Genomic DNA, 20,485 nt, shown 5'->3' on the forward strand with positions numbered 1-20,485 from the left:
AATTCACGTCACTCCCTAAAAATAAATCCTCAGGGAGTTTATCCTCTGACCACAGTGATTCTGCAGGAAAGGAAAAGGACAAGGTCGTAGAGTGTCAACTCTGGGCTGTCTGACGTTTGACATAAGATGATAGGTTGAGGTTATTTCCTCTTGCCGCTGCGTTCTTTCAATATCGCTAAATGTTCTATCTGGCTGCTTACCAAAAGAGAAGAAAAACGTCTCTCTAGCGGTCGGGAGGTCCCACTTTACAGCTTTTCCTGTTCTCTGCCAGAGAATTTGTGCAGTCAGTACTAGGCTGGAAGAATCTCTAATTTCCCCTGAAATCCTATGCATAAGTGAGCAGAAAGAAAGATGGATAAAATATTTAAACTGTACCAGTCAATGTTTCCACAATCTCCTGCAAGCAAGTAAATTTGATTATGACTTCTTATAATTCTCAGTGGCTCCTTGTTGCCTAAAGGTATAAAACAAAGACCTTCAAGATTTATCTCCTGCCCACCTTTTTAGATTCATTTCCCACCACTCTCCTACATATACTGTGTTCCCAAGACATATCAAACAACTTATAGTTCCCTAAACAGGCTCCACTCTACACCTTGATCCATGTTATTCCCTCCACTGGGAATGCTCTTTTCTCACGTTCCTGGTGGACAGTCTTTCTTCAAGTGTCACACTTTTCTTTGTGTGACACCTCCACAGCACCTTCTAAACACATTATTACAGCACTTACTTCACTGTGCTATAAAATTTTTTAATGCCTATCTCCAAAACTAGACTCTAAAAGCAAGAGTGAAATCTTCTTCATTCTTGTCTCTCCAGTGCCTTATATCGTGTTTGACATATACCAGGAAATCAAATGTTTGTTAAATAAATATTCAAGGCCTAAGATTCTGAGTTCATTCTGTTCAAAAAATAGATTATAAAGAGGTCTAAACACATATCTGAAATATGCAAAGCGATGCTGTTAAGCTACAAAAAATTCCTGGTTTGTTTTTAAGGGCTAAATTTGTTCCTACACATCATTATAAAAGAATTTCAAAGTCCTTTGCTTCAGCCAAAAAAACAACATTTATCAAACTTATGGCTTCAGAGTTGCCTGCTAACATGGTTATTGCAAACACATACTATTCTTTACAGAATATGTAAGCATACAACAACATGGATGCAACTAGAGATTATCACACTAAGTGAAGCAAGCCATAAAGAGAAAGACAAATATCATATGATATCACTTATATGTGGAATCTAAAATATGACACAAATGAACCTATCTATGAAACAGAAACAGAATCACAGACACAGAGAACAGACTGGTGGTTGCCAAGGGGGCAGGGGGTGGGAGAGGGATGGATTGGGAGTTTGGGATTAGCAGATGCAAACTGGTATATATAGAATGGATAAACAAGGTCCTACTGTATAGCACAGGGAACTATATTCAATATCCTATGATAAACCATAATGGAAAAGAATATGAAAAAGAATCTATATATATATATATATATATATATATGTGTATAACTGAGTCACTTTGCTGTACAGAAGTAATTAACACAACACTGTAAATCAACTATACTTCAATCTTAAAAAAGAGAGAAAATATAAGCATACAAACTACAAAGCCCAATTAATTTTAAAAGAAATCTAAAGTATAGTTTAAACTTTATCTGTTGTAAACCATATCAACTAAATAATATGCCCAAGAAATTGTAAGCAAGCTTCATTTGTCATTAATCAGGTTTATTTTTACACTGGTATTAAATTCAGCAATCTGGTCCTGCCCTAATAATCTAACCAAAGTGAGTAAAAAATAATCTTAATTCCTGAATGCACTGTTACAGAAATAAACTACCAAACTACGTAATGATGCATACTCTGCATGATATGATGATAAGAAAAGTCTCCTAAAATATAACACCATTCCTTGGTGTTAGTTGTTGTGACCAACTAAAGTCTTATTTTTTCCAAAATAATTCAAATAACATAAATTTCTGTTTAATATGAAAAATATATATACTTTTATTGTGTAATATTTGATATGTACAAAAACTATATGTAGCATAAGTGCATATTTTGAATCAAAATACTAAAACAAACATTTGTGAATCTACTACCCATTTACAACCACTTTTCTTCTCTTTTTCTTTTTTTTCTATTTTTGGCTGCACCATGTGCCTTGCTTCCCAATCAGGTATCGAACCCAGGGCCCCGGCAGTGGAAGCACAGAGTCCTAACTACTGGACCGCCAGGGAATTCCCTACAGCCACTTTTCAACATTTACAAAATTATTTACTTATTAAGGAAAAAATAATATAATCATGCAGAAGACACTACTGTAAATATTATCTCTTTACCTGATACTCATGAATCTCCAAATGAATTTCATAGCTATTCAGCAAAAACAGCAGCAGATAACCAAAGATAACCACATGCCCCAAACCCTTACCTTAGGCTCTTAAACAGACTGAGGGCACTTCAGTTGGGAAGTATGGGAAAGAATGGAGGTGGGAACGAAAAGTTAAAAGGATCTTCTGCTTTGTAGAGGGAGCTTAAGCTCTGAGTTTTACAAAATAGCTCAGTATTGAGGTTCATACTAATCTATATGGTATTCTAACTGCTTCCTAAAAGTCTTAATTGGCCAATCAGACCACAAGTAACCTGAAAACAGGCACTTTAGTCCTTATTTCATCTGCACGTCATCACACATAAGGCATACAATAAACAGTTAAATAAATATTTGCAAGGTGACTTTTAAGCTTTAATTCGCCTTAGCAGTATTCACGAGTCCCTACATCAACACTCTTGTACCTAACTGGGAGCCTACAGCAATAGGGGCACAGCCTTTGATTCTGTGTAGTGGGCCAGCTAACTCATGGTCCTCCTTTCTACACAGCTCTCTTCAGAGGCAAAAAGACTCTAAGAATCTATCCAGAGCAGTAAGATGGGGGAAAAAACAGAAGGAAAGAAAAGAATGCATAAAGGTCGGAAAAAAGCAATAGGGTTGGAAACAAAGAAAGAAAAATAAACAGGTTATCATTCATAGATACGTGGTCTAGATAAAAATTCCAAAAGAACCTATGACAGGGACTTCCCTGGTGGTCCAGTGGGTAAGACTCCATGCTCCCAATGCAGGGAGTCCGGGTCCAATCCCTGGTTGGGGAACTAGACCCCGTATGCATGCCGCAACTGAGAGTCCGCATGCTGCAACTAAGAAGTCCACATGCTGCAACTAAGAAGTCCGCATGCCGCAACTAAGAGTCTGCATGCTGCAACTAAGAAGTCCGCAGGCCACAACTAAAGATCCCATGTGTGGCAACGAAGACCCCATGTGCCGCAATTAAGACCCGGCGCAACCAAATCAGTCAATCAATCAATCAATATTAAAAAAAAAAAAGAACCTATGACAAATTACTGGTGGCAGAACTAAGAGTTAATAAGGGTTGTTGATAATATTCAAATGCAAATATCAACAACATTTTAGATACCAGCATAAAAAATTAGAAAATAAATTTAGAAAAGATACCATGTACAATGACAACAAAACTATAAGGGACTTAGGAATGAAGATATATAAGACCTCTATGGAGAAAACTATAAAAAACTATGAAAGACATAAAAGACTTAAGTAAATGAAGAGCCATATCATGTTTGTAGATGGAAACATTAATATTATGAAGATATAAATTCTCCCACAAGCTGACCTAAAAATGCAAAGCAATAATCAAAATCCCAAGAGGGGCTTTCATGAAACTTGACAAGCTGTCCTAAACTTCACATGGAAAAGCAAAGGGCTAAAAATAGCCAAAGCAATCACAGTGAGGACTTTGCCGGTGGTGCAGTGGTTAAGAATCCGCCTGCCAATGCAGGAGACACGGGTTCAATCCCTGGCCCGGGAAGATCCCACATGCGGCGGAGCAACTAAGCCCGTGCACCACAACTACTGAGCCTGCGCTCTAGAGCCCACGAGCCGCAACTACTGAGCCCGTGTGCTGCAACTACTGAAGCCCACGTGCCTAGAGCCCGTGCTCCGCAACAAGAGAAGCCACCTCAATGAGAAGCCCACATACTGCAACAGACCCAATGCAGCCAAAAATAAATTAATTAATTAAAATTAAAAAACTTAAAAAAAAAAGAACACAGTGAATGGACTCACCCCGTCAGGTGTCAAGATTCATTATAAAATTTTATAAAGCTACAGTAATTAAGACACTAGAAACCAATGCAGAAACAGACAAACAGAACAAAACAGACATTCCAGAAAAGACACACATATAACACAACTTGACATATGACAGGGGGCATTTCAAATCAGTAAGAACAGGATACATCATTCAATGAACGGTACTGAGGCAACTAGCTATCCAAATGTTTTTTTTGTTGTTAAAAAAAAGAGTAATAATATACATTTAAAAAATCAGCTCCTGACTGCTTCCACAACAGGCAGAAAAAAGTGATTCAAAGCATGCTGAATTATACAAAGGAATAGCATCAGCAAAAAAATGGCAAAAGAAAAACACTGAAAATTTACTAAAAACCTGGAGTTGATTATAAAACTAAAATCTTAGAGAAGAATTTCAGTTTTGGAAGAGACCTAGTCTGGCTGGAATATATGCGAAACAGTAAAACAAACAGGTCAGAAAAGTGGTCTGAGAACCCGGGAGTGACAAGATGAGAGCTCTGCATCACGAAGATAACTCCAGAAACAAGGTACAGATTTACCAGTGGGGAGAGAGACTGGAGGTAGGAACCCTATTAGGGGATTATTAAATCCCAGCAAAATATAATGAGGGTGCAGAGAAAGGGGAACGAACGACAGCTATATTATGGAGGCAGAATTGACGGAATTTACTAGATTACTGGATGTGCTGGCAAGGAGTATATCCACTATCATTTTTTGTTTTCCTCCTACGCATATGGCAAGACCAAGGATCAAGTAAAGTCAAAAATCTTAGCTACATCTAAAACAAATACTTCCACAAAGTATTTGTCCTTCAGATGGCAGTTTTCTTTTCTAATGCAGAGAAAAAGTAGATTTATAAAGAGCATCTTTTTTTACTTTCCCAAATAAATAACTTTGAACATGGCTTAAATACCTTGTTTCAGGAAATGCAAACTTATGTTACTACTAAAATATGAGAAAAATAAATTTCCAGAAACAAATAAATGCTGTCTGGAGCATAACTGAACAATATCATTGTAAAACAAGTTATGAACATGTGATAGCATCTACTTGTAACCACACTTTTTTTTAAATAAGAGCCTATTCAAAAAGATTTATTCAGAGAACTAATTACAAAGAAAATTTCCATCAGTATCAGAAAGAACACACACTTTGAAAAGATACCACATGTAACATAAAAGTCCAGAGTATTGGAAATGAATTCATTTCTGCTACAACCAACAACATGACTGAACCGAAAGTGCAATAATTAAAAGAACAACCAGGACACAAAATTCATATTTTAAGATTAATCTTCTAACAGGTTAAGAAAGAGTCAAATGTGGGCTTCCCTGGTGGCGCAGTGGTTGGGAGTCCACCTGCTAATGCGGGGGACACGGGTTCGAGCCCTGATCCGGGAAGATCCCACATGCCGCGGAGCAACAAACTCGTGCTCCACAACTACCGAGCCTGCACTCTAGAGCCCGCGAGCCACAACTACTGAGGCCATGTGCCACAGCTACTGAAGCCTGCACGCCTAGAGCCAAAAATAAATAAATAAATTTAAAAAAAGAAAGAGTCAAATGTATAAATTGAACAAGAATACATACAGGGATGATAAGTCAATGTCATTTAATCTTATTGCCTGTTTCATAGGGCAAATATGATCAAATACTGGAAATTTCATAGGAGTCAAACTAAAAGAAGAACTTCAAAGAAAATGATAAGTACACAATTCAGGAGAGTGTCTGCCACTTGAGTGGACAGAGTGATATGAGTGGGAGATCGGTTAGGTGGATTCTATGGTGATAAACCATGTATTTTTTAAACAATCTTAGAACAGGCCTCATAAAAATGCCAGAATATATATGAACGGATAACAAGTGTTTACCATGTACTTATGCTAAAATACGATATACATGTTATCTCATTTCATCTTCACAATTCTATGAAGCTGATCCTAATATAGTCCTCCAGCTTACAGATGAAGAAGATGAATCTAAGAAAGGTCAAGGCTTGCTTAGGCTTCATAGCTAGTAAAAGTGGTAGAGCCAGGATTTGAACCCATGTTTGTTTAACTCCAAAGCCCGTGTTCTTAACCACTAAGCTATACTGTTTACAACTGAAAACATATTGCAGTCTTTTGGTTGAGTCTTCAAAAATTATCAGTACGATAACAAAATTATCATTTAACAATTATAATTTAACAACTATCTGAAAAACAGAAACTACAAATAAATGTAACACTTCTACATGCTGTTAGCTAGAAGAAATTGTACACAAATGGAAATGTACAGCAATATTATTTCAAGTCTCTGTGCATACCCTCCTGACTCTGTCTCACTCTGAGTTACAGTAGCAGGTGTATACGAAACACGCCAGAAAAAGAGTGGTGACCTAAATTTAACTCCCAGTGCTACGAAAAGCACAGAAGGGCATTTATGAGTCATAGGCGTCCCACATACAGATAAAGTGTGCTGCCCTCTAGTGACTTCAACACCTTGCATTTAACAATAAGTGGTCTCTTGTAAGTGAAGGGAAATGATTTTTTTTTTAAATTAGAGAACTAAAATCTTTATTTTATTTAATAATCAGAAGAATAGAATAAATAACTTTTGTTTAAGCCAGAAGTAAACTTTTTGGTGTGTAAGAGAAAATACAGAACTATACCCAGTAATGATTCATTAATTCATAATGATTAAGGAAATATCAGTACAGAACATGACAAAAGATGAATTAGAGAATACAGGGTGGTTACATTTTATACAAGGAATTCATGCCTTAAAATGTAATTCAAACCCTGCCTAATTCAAAGCTACTTTCCTATAGGAATAAATGTAAAGAAATGCTGACATACAACTATTGTACTATATTTCTTTTCTCAAGCATAGTTTCAAAGCACAATAAATGACTATAATACGGTCTGTTTTTAAGAATGTTTTAAAAACACTAAGTATTTGTAGTAAAGTTTTTTGTATCACTATCATTTCCTTCCCAGATATCAAAAATATTTCCTATTTCAACACAGATGATAACTTGACTTCGGGGTGCATTACAGTTGTGACTTTAGAGCCAGGTTGCCAGAGGTTTTTGTCATTTTTTAAATAAAAGGGCTCCTGCTTCAATTCCGCTCTCTTATTTTCTTAGCATTAGTTCCAATATTTCCAGGATGCTCTGTGCTAAGTTAACAGCAGGAGTGTCAGCAGTTATTTGAGCTTCTTTATCACATTTAATTTAATGACCACTTGGATGATTATATTACAGAATATAAAAAACATTCTAAAGTTAACAATAAAAGTAAAATTAACAGCACAATAATCACCAAAACCATTTGCAGAAGTTCCCATGCATGTGAACAATACTATGGTTCACTGGATACTGACATAGGATACTCAGTATTTCTGGTTACCAGCTGAAGTGGCACCACCTTGGGTAAACACAATTTGTAATTCACCATGTCCATGAGCTTTGAAACTAAGCGATTCTTAATGAATTAAAAAAAAATTTTTTTGACATTTGCATTATTTAAAATTTTTAGGGGCTTCCCTGGTGGCGCAGTGGTTGAGAATCTGCCTGCCAATGCAGGGGACACGGGTTCGAGCCCTGGTCTGGGAAGATCCCACATGCCGCGGAGCAACTGGGCCCGTGAGCCACAATTACTGAGCCTGCGCATCTGGAGCCTGTGCTCCGCAACAAGAGAGGTTGCGATAATGAGAGGCCTGCGCACCGCGATGAAGAGTGGCCCCCACTTGCCGCAACTAGAGAAAGCCCTCGCACAGAAACGAAGACCCAACACAGCCATAAATAAAATAAATAATTTTAAAAAAAAATTATATTTAAAAGTTTTTAGTATGAAGTGCTATTTTGCACTTTTTCAAATTCACAAAAAATTACTTACTTAAAAGTAGCTTAACAGAATCACACTGTATTTTTAACAGTTTTATTGAAGTATAATTTACAAACCATAAAACTTCCTCATTTTAACTGTACAATTCAATGAATTTTAGTAAATGTATAGAGTTGTGCAACTATCACCACAATCCAGTGTTAGAATCATACATTTTTAAAACCCTGTTATTAACTTCACCTACCTAAACTAACCAAATAACTCACAATAGTGACAAGTCAAAAGTATTTTTGGATCTGCTAAAGAGGATCGATATAATTTACTTTCAACAAACACATTGTTATCAAAAAAGAAAAACTCTAAGACGATTTTAAACATACTAAAAGAATCATGCTGAGGAGGATTTAAACTGTCCTCCTATAGTCCACAATGTTAACTTGGCAAACTACTTACTACTTACTATAAACAGTACAAATGAATTTAAAATTAAGTAGAGCCCCTGTTTATATTTTGAATTCCAAAATTAGAGAAATAAGTTTTGCTGAGGCTCTTATAGTCAATAAAACCTGACACCTGTGCCTTTCAAAACTAAAATGATTTATTTGCAAGTGAGTGTAAAACCAGCCATGAATACTTGATGGCAAATACTTATCTGCAAAAAAGCTCAGCACTGACAATATTTCTAAATAATGTGAATTGATATTAAATCTTTTTCAAAAAAATTTCATATAATATTTTCTTAAATTAACTAGTTAAGTACATAAATACACACATATTTTGGCATGATATATAACAAAGTATCCCATGATCTCTTTATGATCAAGATGAAAAAAATGTGAAAGTAGAAACAGTTGAATTTATAGGTTATTGCACAAGTTGCTAAGGCTACTTGAAAGTCATGCCTCAGATCTTTGACTCTGGCCCTGTCCACTTTAAAATATGGTATTGTGATATAATAAGTAATATATATTTATCATGGTTCCTGGCACAGAGCTTCTAAAACTCTTGAAATTTCCTGAGTGATGGGGGTGAGAGGAGTATCTTTTGCTATTCATAATAAGCCTCTTTCAACTATACCCGAGTTTATGTTGATGAGGTGACTCTTGGAGGATGGGGGATGGTTGCCAAGGGAACAAACCCTCTGATTAGAAAGTTGGAACTTTCAACTCCAACCCTGACCCCTGAAGGGAGAGAGGCTGGGGATTAAGTTAATCACCAATAGCCAGTGATTTAATCAATCATGCCTACATAATGGAATCTCCATAAGAACACTAAACTGTAGGGTTTAGAGAGCTCCAGGTTGGTGAACACATCCCGGTGCCGGGAGAATGTTGTGTCTGGAGGGGGTATGAAAGTTCTACACTCATTCCCCATACCATGCCCTATGCACCTCTTCCATTTGACTGTTGCTAAGTTATATCTTTCATAAAAAACCAGTAATAGTAAGAAAAGTGTTTCCCGGAATTCTGTGAGCCATTCTAGTAAATTATGAAGCCCAAGGAGGGAGTGGTGGGAACCTCTGATTTACAGACAGTTGGTCAGAAGCATGGGAGGCCTGGATTTGCGATTGGCATATGGGGGGGGGCAGCCTTGTGAGACGAGCCGTTTACCTGTGGAATCTGTGCTAACTCTGGGTAGTTAGTGTTCGAATTGAATTAAATTGCAGGATACCCAGTTGGTGTCCAAAGAGAACCGGAGAATTGCTTGGTGTGGAAAATCCACTCATTTGGTGTCAGAAATTGTAAGTAGAGGGAAATAAGTTTTCCTTTAAGCATTTTTTGTTAATGGTTTCAATGAGAGCATTGATGACCAACTAGACCAAACTGAACAAACCAGAAAGTGATAGAAATCTAAAAGGGATATCAAATCAAAATCTAAAACTATCTTAATCCAGAATGATGACTGAGAAATGACAATTTAGTAGGAATAATAAACATAACATCTAAACCTTGGGTCCAAAAACACAACTGCACAGGAACAAATGAAGGAAGATGTGGCTTAATAATAACATCTAACAGTAACAACAAAGAACTTAAAAGTTTTAGTTAACCATTAGCTCTACATTAGCAGTGTTACAAGTTAATGTAGTCCTTAGGCTCTGTAATTATAATGTCCAGAATTTCTAGTTCAAGATGACAGAGTACAAGCATCTACTTCTCCAGACTTCCCTGGTGGTCCAGTGGTTAAGACTCCATGTTCTTAACTCAATGCAGGGGGCCCAGGTTCGACCCCTGGTTGGGGAACTAAGATCCCACATACCGCAACTAAGCCCGTGCACCACAACTACTGAGCCCGCAAGCTGCAACTAGAGAAATCCTCACACTGCAATTAGAGAAGCCTGTGTGCCGCAGTGAACACCCAGCACAGCCAAAATAAGTAAATAAATAAATAAAATTAAAAAAAAAAAAAAGCATCTACTTCTCCTTCCTAAAGGCCCATTAAAAATGACAGGAAGAGGGAATTCCCTGGCGGTCCAGTGGTTAGGACTCCGCACTTTCACTGCCGGGGGCGTGGGTTCAATCAAGCCACGTGGAGTGGCCAAAAAAAAAAAAAAAAAAAGAAAAATGACAGGAAGAAAACAACAGCCTCACTGGAAAACATGGAAAAGGTATCACCAGACCAGAAATTTTAAAGAATACCTTGAAATTGGCCAATGTAGGATCAGGTAGGTCCTATCAAACCACAGCCTAATATCCTAGAGGTAAAAATGATGGTCTTCCTCAGCGAGTTCCAGAGAAGTTCCAAACTCCAACCTAATAAATATTGTTACCCTGTTCCCTAGACTTTATATTTGTTAATATAATTTAATTCTCATAATTACTTTGTTAAATAGGTACTACATGCCCATTTTTCAGATGAAGAAGCTGAGGCTTAGACAAGTTATATAATCACACAGCTAATAAATGGTGAAGACAGAATTTGAACCCAGTTAGTCTGAATCTTGAGTTTGTATTTTTAGCTATTATGCAGATATAGGCCAAAAGGTAATCCACCAGAGTAACTCATTAAAGTGCTACACTAAATTCAGCTGGCACAGTTGGGCCCTCTCTCCCTATTCCCTCAGGTAAATACAGCAGTTCACATCTTCAGTTCCTGGATTAAACCTTGATAACTCCCTTCTATAAAATGCATGAGGGACTTCCCTGGTGGTCCAGTGGTTAAGAATCTGCCTTCCAATGCAGGGGATGCAGGTTCGATATCTGGTCGGGGAACTAAGATCACACATGCCATGGGGCAACTAAGCCTGTGCACTCTAGAGCCCGCGTGCCACAACTAGAGAGCCCATGTGCCGCAGATACTGAGCCCGCGCTCTGAAGGCCACGCGCCGCAACAAAAGATCCCACATGCTGCAACGAAGATCCCGCGTGCTGCAACTAAGACCCGACGCAGCCAAATAAATAAATATTTTTTAAAAATAAAATGCGCGAAGTCCGTCTAGACTGCCTAGAGGGCCTGAGAGAGGAGGAAAGATGCATGAGTTCATTGCAGATCCCCAGACAGATATGGAGGAAGAAAAAATTTAAAGGAAAGGAAGGTCCACACTAAATAAATGATACCACCACCAGAAATAAGGTTCCTTACTTCAGCAGCTGTGGGGATTCCAGACTACCTGCTCCAAGACATTTCTTACAGGGAACTTTGCCACAAAGAGTTCACAGTCAATCCTCCCATTCAAAGAACATGTCTGTCTTCTAAGTGGTGAGGCAATACAGCATGGTGGTTTATGGACTCCAAAGCCAGCCGCCTGGGCCCAAATCTAAGTTCTGTCACTTAATAGCTATGTAACTCTGGGGAAGTGATTTAATACTTCTGTACCTCTCTCCCCGTCTGAAAAACGAGGATAACTATACTTACCTCCTAAAAGTTGTAAGGATTAAGTGACATAATTTTTACTTAAGAATTATGCCTGACTCCAAGAAGAAACTATGGGCCTTAGCAAAGGCCCTGGAACATGGTGACATGCAAACAATGGTAGCTGTCAAATATTAAGTCCATGGGGAAAGGAGAAAACTTAGATGACTGCTAAAAAATCTTCCAACCGTGAAAACCTATCAAATTCTTAGCAGAAAAAAAATTTGATTTTATCAAATAAGACAAAGCAAATTCCAAAACAATAAAGTATTCACTGAAGTCAGATCAATACTTGGTTTAAATTCACCCCTGAGCCTCTGAAGGCATTTGTTAACCTCTCTTTATTTATGACTACTAATTATAAGTTGCCTCTCATTAATATACATTAAATGTGTAAAATGAATTTGGATTTAGAGAATGAGGAGAGTTAACTGCAATTTTGATTAATATCAAATAACAGATATAACAGAACTACTTCCCTACTAGCGTCCTGGCCATAGATTCAGCTCTTTGAATCCAGAAGTTCCAAAATGGAAACTTGCGATATAGAAGAACATCCAAATAATTCCCAAGAAGGAACAAAATATAACAGCTTCATGTCAACTGGAATCTCCAGGGCAATAACAGGCCAAGGCACTGCTAGGCTGCGGGGAAAAACCAGCCAGCCTAGTAGCCACTGACAGCTCAGGTTAAGACATGAGTGGGGTCAGGAACTTATTACAAACCTAAGCTGACCAAATGGATAGATTGATGATGAGTCCCACTCTAGAAATCCTACCCATTTAGAGTTCCAAATTAACAACAATTTCCTCAGAAACAACTTGAAGGCCCCAGAAATTAAGCCATCTGCCCAGGGGTCTTCTTGTCCAGATGCAATGTAAACCCAAAGCAGACCCTCTGGGCAATACCCAAAAAACCTTTATTACCTAATAAACTGAAGAAATCAGAGATGGGTTCCACCAACCTCTATGGACAGTAGAAAAAAGAAACTTTGGGCATGCCAAACAGAACAAAATCCAAGATGCATATTAGAAGACTAACAAGTACAAGAACTACACATCTACATGATCCTTATCATGAGGCTAGACAGAAACTGCAAGCAGAAGATTAGAACAGTGAGGGCAAAGCCTCCATTCCTAGAATAAAACAATAAAAGTCTCAGGCCCTCTTCCTCTTCCTTCCTTATATTTATAATCTTTTCCTACTTCTTTTTCTCTGTGGCTTTCTTTGCTACTTAACCACTTTGCTATCTCTTCTAGTTGTTCCATTCCCATTTTTACATTTGACTTCTTTTAAAAATGCTTCTGGGGGGGAGGAATTAGGAGATTGGGATTGACACATATACACTATTGATACTATGTATAAAATAGATAACTAATGAGAACATATTGTATAGCACAGGGAACTCTACTTAGTGCACTGGGGTGACCTAAAGGGGAAGGAAATCCAAAACAGAGAGGATATATGTATATGTATAGCCGATTCATTTCTGCTGTACAGTAGAAACTAACACAACATTGTAAAGCAACTATACTCCAGTAAAAATTCATTTACAAAAATGCTTCTCTCTGTTCTTTTTCCTACTTGCTATCATAAATGCCATTCTAATAAGTTACAAAAGAAGTTGTGTAAAAAAATATATAAATAGAAACCTTTGACAAATTCTATTTGTTGACATGAATACTGTCTACTTTTCTTCTGGCCTGAATCTCCATGTCAAAATATTATACCTATGCCAAAAGCAGAGAAACTATTAAAAAACTATTCATTCAAGTCTAATGAATAATTTTTGGTGACAGTAACAGTATGAAAAAGCAAAGACTAAAATTAAGGCAGAGGTTTCACATAACCCTCACTGTAACATATAGACAGAAATTCATAATTCTAATACAAGTGAAATCTTTTACCTAAATTCAAAATATATAAATATGTAAACATCTCAAAATGCAGCCACTTTCAGTACTTCATGTTCAGAAATAAATGTGGAAAAACTTAACAAGCCTTAACAATCTTTTCTTTATTAGAAAACAAAAATCCTCCTCAAATAAAAAAATTTAAATTATTTTTAACAAAAAGAAATATATAATGTAATTTTATTTTATTTCATTCTTTGGATGATTTACTGAAGTCAAGGAAGCTTTTTTTTTGGCCACGCTGGGCAGCTTCCAGTATCTCAGTTCACCAACCAGCCCAGGCCATCGCAGTGAAAGCCCAGGATCCTAACCACTAAGCCACCAGGGAACTCCCAGAAGCAATTTTAATCATTCTTTCCTCGGAAGACTTCACTTAAGAAGTCTCTTCAAAGTTCTTTTTTCTTTAAAGTAGGAAACAAAGGTAATGGTATATATTAACATATGTATTGACTACTTACATCAAAATGTAGCCTGCAACTGAAATGGGGGCAAGAAATAGAATGACTTAAAATACTTTAAATGTAAGTCATGAGCTACATGCCCGTTTCTGAGGTAGTGTGTCTCTGTCCCATTTTTATATTATTATTTTTTTCCTCCCTCTAACACTTTAACTGGGATTCTTTCACTTAGAATGTAATTTTAAAATAATGTTACAATCCTTATCTATGGTAAGTACTTGAATTGATGTCAATAAGTTCACTTGAAAAGTTAAACTGAAAGAAAAAACCAATAAATATGATAGTACTCTTTTTCTCTTGGCTATTTTCTAAACAGTATGTAACAATATTAATATACTTAAGCCAATGATTCCAAGAATAGAAAAGAATAAAATCACACATTTCATAAAAACCATATAAAATAACCACCTTACCCATATCATTAGCAAGGGAATTAAGATCAGATGTCCCTAGGGTAGCTTCAAACTCCTCTTGGAGACGATATGCTCTTTGCAGCAGAGCTTCAAGTTTATGGATAAATTCAGTACTAATAATATCCTATAAGGAGAGAAAAAGTACACACAGCAAATATTAGATTCTAATGTTAAAATTCTAAACACTTTCCACTTTTAAATGAAAGGCAGAAAAGTGAGGGATATAAAAAAATACTGTTGGGTGGTGAGAATACTGTGATAGAAGTCAGGAGGCCTGGGTTCTAGCTGTGCCTCAGATAAAATCATCTCCATTTCGTAATCTGTAAAATTAAGGAGTTGGACTAGATCTCAAAGTAAGGTTCTCAAAGTAAGGTCCCTAAACCAGCAGCATCAGTATTACCTGGGAACTTGTTAGAATTGCAAATTAGAAATGAATTAGAAACCCTAAAGGTGGGACCCCCAAATCTATTTTTTAGCAAGCCTTTCAGAGGCTTCTGATGCATGCTCAAATTTGAGAATCACTAACCTAGATGAGTCTAGCTCTAACTCTGTGGGATTTTTATGAATATAATGGCACTTAATTAAACCCAAAGCACAAAACAGACTTGTAAAAAATTCCTTTAGACATCATATCTGCTTAATTCTTTATTTTCTTGAAAAATCAGGAAACCATGATGAATTGCAAATTTGGGGTTTAACAACTAACCGAACAGGAAAAGCCCAGTAAGAAATATCCCCACACAATCCCAAGGGAGAAAAAAAAAAGTTCTATTAAATGCCACAGAAATCAAGTACACTGAATCAACATTAAAAATAGTTCAACTCTTCCAATATTATGAAGACCACTCCCAAATAAATCATCCTTACATCTACACTTTCTTCTGCAATGGCATCTCCCGCACCCAATTTAATGGAACTACAGGCTTCGTCTTCAGCCTGTCTATTTCGAAAGGTTAGCGCTTGTTCCCATCGACGCAATGCCTCTTCAAACAATTCCATACCTAAAAATTGAGAACAGAACAATTTTATTTTATTTTTTTTCTGGCCGTGCCACGCGGCTTGCAGGATCTTAGTTCCCCAAACAGGGACTGAACCCAGGCCCCCGCAGTGAAAGTGCTGAGTCCTAACCACTGGACTGCCTGCAATTTCCCAAGAACAGAACAATTTTATTAATATTTTAAAGTTTTTAAATTTATTTGGTTGCACTGGGTCTTTGTTGCTGCACGCGGGCTTTCTGTAGTTGCATCAAGAGGGGACTACTCTTTGTTGCGGTGCACAGGCTTCTCATTGCAGTGGTTTCTCTTGTTGCAGAGCTCGGGCTTTAGGCGCACCGGCTTCAGTAGTTGTGGCTTGTGGGCTCTAGAGCGCAGGCTCAGTAGTTGTGGTGTATGGGCTTAGTTGCTCCGCAGCATGTGGGATCTTCCCGGACCAGGGATCGAACTCGCGTCCCCTGTATTGGCAGGCAGATTCTTAACCACTGCGCCACCAGGGAAGTCCCAAGAACAGAACAATTTTAAATAAGTGAAATCAATACCAAAATCATTTTCGGTCTAAAGTGTTTTTCATACAGTTAGCAATGGCACAGTGTGACTGTAATTTTGGCACTAAAGAATAAAATTTATGCTCACATCATTTCTTAGCAGAATCTTAATATCCCAATACATTCCAGGTCTACAGATGTAGTCAACCAACAATAAGAGAGAAATGACTAATATGTTTTCCCTTTTTAAAATATGTAACTCAAAGGTATATGGTGCTTGGAATTTTTCTAAAAAAATATCATGAATTCATCAAAAGTCCTAACAATAATGGCTAATTTTTATAGTCACATAACTATGTTTCAAAATATCCCCCTAAATGAAAAAGAAAACTGATGGGCAAATAGAAGAATCTAGTTGATAAGAAACTATCAGGTTTACAAGAGGTTCTCAGAAGGAGAGAGTAAAGCTAAGAAGAAAGATAACAGCACAGAGGTCCAGAATAAAGTCTTTTCTATCTTTTTTTCCACCAAAAGGTGTCTTAGACCACCTTGACACCAACTTGCTGATTTTAAAGTGCTGGGCCAGAGTTAAAAATATACAAGAAGAACCAATAAAGGGTTACAATCTGAGTAGGAATTTCATATCCCTCCTTATAGAAAGCTTTTGTGGGAAAATAGGTGAATATGTGCCTCTTTTTCTCCAAATTAAAAAAAAAAAAGGCTTACCAAAATAATTATGCACTTCAAACAAAACCAAAATATTTCAAAACCTCAATTTTTCTAGACATATAAAAGTAAAAGATCTTTAAAAGCTGCTTAAGAATCTGACCAAGTCATTCTGAAGATGTTTTTAAGATATGGTAGCTAGAGGATACCTATCCTCAAAAATCATTTCTTCAGTTATCTGGAGAACCTACAACTCTAAACAGATAAGATGTTCTTTAAATGAAATGTAGGCCTTAAATTGTTTAATTTTCTGTAGCAAAGAATCATTGTCTGGATCTTCCTTCTAAAAAATTTACTCACTTAAAAGACTTCCTTTTTCCAAGCTATACAATTCTAATTCCTTCATCCTCTTCTCACTCCATCCACTCTCTATCCTTCTGATTATTTTGGCTAAATATAAGAAAGAATTATCTAATAGCAGAGTTGTCCAAAGATGAAAGTTACCTCTCAGGAAGTACTGTGTCTCACTTGACTGCAGAACTTGGCCCAAACTGTCACGTATCAGCAGTTTTGTAACAGGAATTCAAACATGTTACCAATATATTTTTTATGTCATCAACACTGTGAAGGGAACTAAAACAATAGGTGGGAATTGAAACACTATCTCCTACCGATCCTAATTCTATGACACGGAGACTCCCTGCAGCTTCCCTAGTTTTACTCTATTTCTCTTCAATTCTAACTCTCAATATTCCTACAGAAGTGTTGAGTGTAGGTTTACTAGGCATAGTTAATTCTAGAAACATAGTGAGCTTAATTCTCAGAAGACCTGGAAAAGGTGGCAGAAGAACTACTCCTGTATCTTTCCGCCCGTGCAGGATTACCTACTGTGACATCACAGTGGATGATATAGTCTTTTAACTATTCTAGAGTGTGGGAATGCACGCAGGCACACAGTCCTTCTGCCAACTCACCATCCCCTTACTACTCACTGGCCAAGGCCACCTCAAGATTTTTTTGGTTTTGTTTTTTAGTTAGTATGCATTTCCCTTAAAAGGAATATAGCCTGAAATAGAGTACAGAAGAACAGGGGAAAGGATTTGAAAATGCATTTGAATCTGATTTGGTGTTAAGGTCTCTGGTTCTCTTCCTGGGCTCCAGTGAGACTTTCTAGACATGCTCATGTTCGAGCTGTAAACACAGGCCTCTTTCTATCTAAAATCCTTTCTAGATATAGGAAGAATACAAATGATACCTAGATAAAAGACTACATAAAGTGGATTTTGATAGATTCATTAGATAAAAGTCAGCAGATTAGGTTAGGTAAGTGTAATAGATTGAATAATAACCACCCAAAGATATCAGGCCCTAGTCTCTGGAACTTGTAAATGTTACCATATAAGAAAAAAGTGTCTTTGCAGATGTGATTATATTAAGAATCTTAACATGGGGAGATTATCCTAAATTATCTGGTGGGCTCTAGATCCAATCACAAACATCCTTATAAAAGAGAGGCAGAGGGAGATTTGATACACACAGTGAAGAGGAAGGCAGAGATTAGAGTCATGTGGCCACAAGCCTGAAGCCACCAGAAGCTGGAAGAGGCACGGAATGAATTCTCCTCCAAGCCTCCAGAGGGAGCATGGCCCAAATGCCACCTTGATTTCAGCCCAGTGATAACGATTTCAGACTTCAGGCCTCCAGAACTCTGAAAGAATATATTTCTATTGTTTTAAACCACCAAGTTTGTGGTAATTTTAACAGTAGCCTCAGGAAGCTAACACAACATGTTATGTTATGTAGACTAGAGTCAACAGATGAGAACATTTTAGAATTATAGTTGCTTCCCTTAGAACAATTCATCATTCTTCCATTTCACATTAAATGTGAGTACAGTATCTTAAAACTTCATTATGTTATTCCTACCCATCAAGTATAGGTTCTCAGGAGTGGTCACAGGAATATTAACAAGTTTAATATCATCTTCATCTGTTTTGTCCCAGGAATTAGAATTGCCACAAGCACAGCTATGACAAGAATTGACACTCTGGACCTAAAATTAAAATGGACAGAAGTTACTTCAAAATCTCTTTCGTAATAGTATTTTGCGATCTTTTATATTTATAAATTATTTATGTAAATCCTAATCCTGGTATAACAACCCATGGAATTTCTACCTGAAGAAATAAATCTGATTATATTCAGTCAAACTTAAGAGTCATAAGGCCCTAAGTATTCTGAACCCTTGTTTGCTAAAAAATATACAACTAGAACAATATTTTGAACATAAATCAGATATTTCCATCAAAAATCAAGCAGTTATTTTTATAGTTTACTGTCATTAAGTATTTACTTATAAATTTTATCCACACCTACTTTGATTTGAGGTAGCTAGCTTATTTTCCTTTTAGAACTTATTACAATGCTGATTCTCTGCTATGTAATAACGAAAATCGAAAAGCCTCTGTCATCTTCCCTTCTCTAGCAAGGTCCGCTGAGCCAATCATTTCAGTCACCTCTATGCAAATGACTCCCAAATCTTGAACTTCAGTTCTGTCCTCTTTTGAGAAATCTAAGCCCACATTTCCATCTATTTGGTGACTCCACTTGGCTCTTCTGTTGGCATCTCAAAATGACTATATCAAAAAAGAGCTCTGCATCGTCCCACAACAGAAACTCTTCCTCCTCCCAAGTTCACTAACAGTACTTTTATCTCCATAATTCCTCAAACTAGATAACAAGAAGTCTTCTCTAACTTCTCTTCCCACACCTCTCATATCCAGTTACCAAGTTTTGTGGACCCTGTTCCCTCCTTTTCCACTCCTGTTGTCATGACCCTCACTGGGGCACTCATTAAGAGGCAGAAATCTGGGTTCACAGCCCTGGCAGTGGAATGACTAGGGCAGCTAAGGCACATATAGTAAAGTGATTCTAAAGACTTCTTACTTATACTATTACCATAAAACTCCTTTTCTCTAGTCAAGAACAGCTTCAACTTTCAGTTGAGAAAATTCAACACAGAGGTACTCCAGATTATAGAATGGGCATATACTTCATTATCCAGCTCAGTTTCACAGACGAATTGAGAGTCTGCATGCCTTTGATCTAGATGTTCCTACCACAGAATAGCCTTTAAAAATTTGGTATATTTTTAGGCATTTAAGAATGGGGCAGCTGTATATTCCAACGAAACACAGAAGCAAGGTATGGAACAGATTATGGTATTCTATAAAGTATTTTTTTATTTTTTAAACTATTTTTCTTAATGAATATACATGATGGTAGAGGCATATTCTCCCTGGAAGTATACACATAAGAAATTGTCAGTGTTCGTCTCTAATGAAGGGAATTGAGAGGATCAGGAGCACATTTTTCACTGTTCGCTTTTTGCCTCTTCTTTATTTAGTAGGAAGTGCATATCCTACCTAATTTTTAAAATAATTTTTAAACTACATTAGATTTAAACAAATATTAACTTCATTTTTCACCTGTCAATCAATACCATATTAATGCTGTCAAGAAAGAGGTGAAGAACTCCACACCTGGCAGGTTCATCAAGTGATTTTTGTGACCTAGTACCATGTTTGCTGCATCTTCTAGCTTTCTGCAGAACATCTAGCTTTGAAGCAACACTTCCATACCAACATCATCCTCAGAGGACCCCATGGGACCACATCACTTAACTCAAAAAAACCTGGAA

General features: G+C 37.0%; 1 protein-coding gene across 3 annotated transcripts in view; it reads right to left on the minus strand.

Moving 5' to 3' along the window:
- The window catches only part of MIGA1 (mitoguardin 1), an 83,478-nt gene that overhangs the window by 38,439 nt on the left and 24,554 nt on the right, over nucleotides 1-20,485 (minus strand). For all 3 annotated transcript variants that reach the window (XM_061186424.1, XM_061186422.1, XM_061186423.1), the window contains exons 5-7: nucleotides 18,712-18,838; nucleotides 15,507-15,640; nucleotides 14,640-14,763 (exon numbers count right to left, since the gene is read on the minus strand). In XM_061186424.1, coding sequence (XP_061042407.1) covers nucleotides 14,640-14,763; nucleotides 15,507-15,640; nucleotides 18,712-18,838 — 385 coding nt within the window. The remainder of the gene's footprint in view (nucleotides 1-14,639; nucleotides 14,764-15,506; nucleotides 15,641-18,711; nucleotides 18,839-20,485) is intronic.

This window comes from Eubalaena glacialis, chromosome 3, assembly GCF_028564815.1.
Source record: "Eubalaena glacialis isolate mEubGla1 chromosome 3, mEubGla1.1.hap2.+ XY, whole genome shotgun sequence".
NCBI lineage: Eukaryota > Metazoa > Chordata > Mammalia > Artiodactyla > Balaenidae > Eubalaena > Eubalaena glacialis.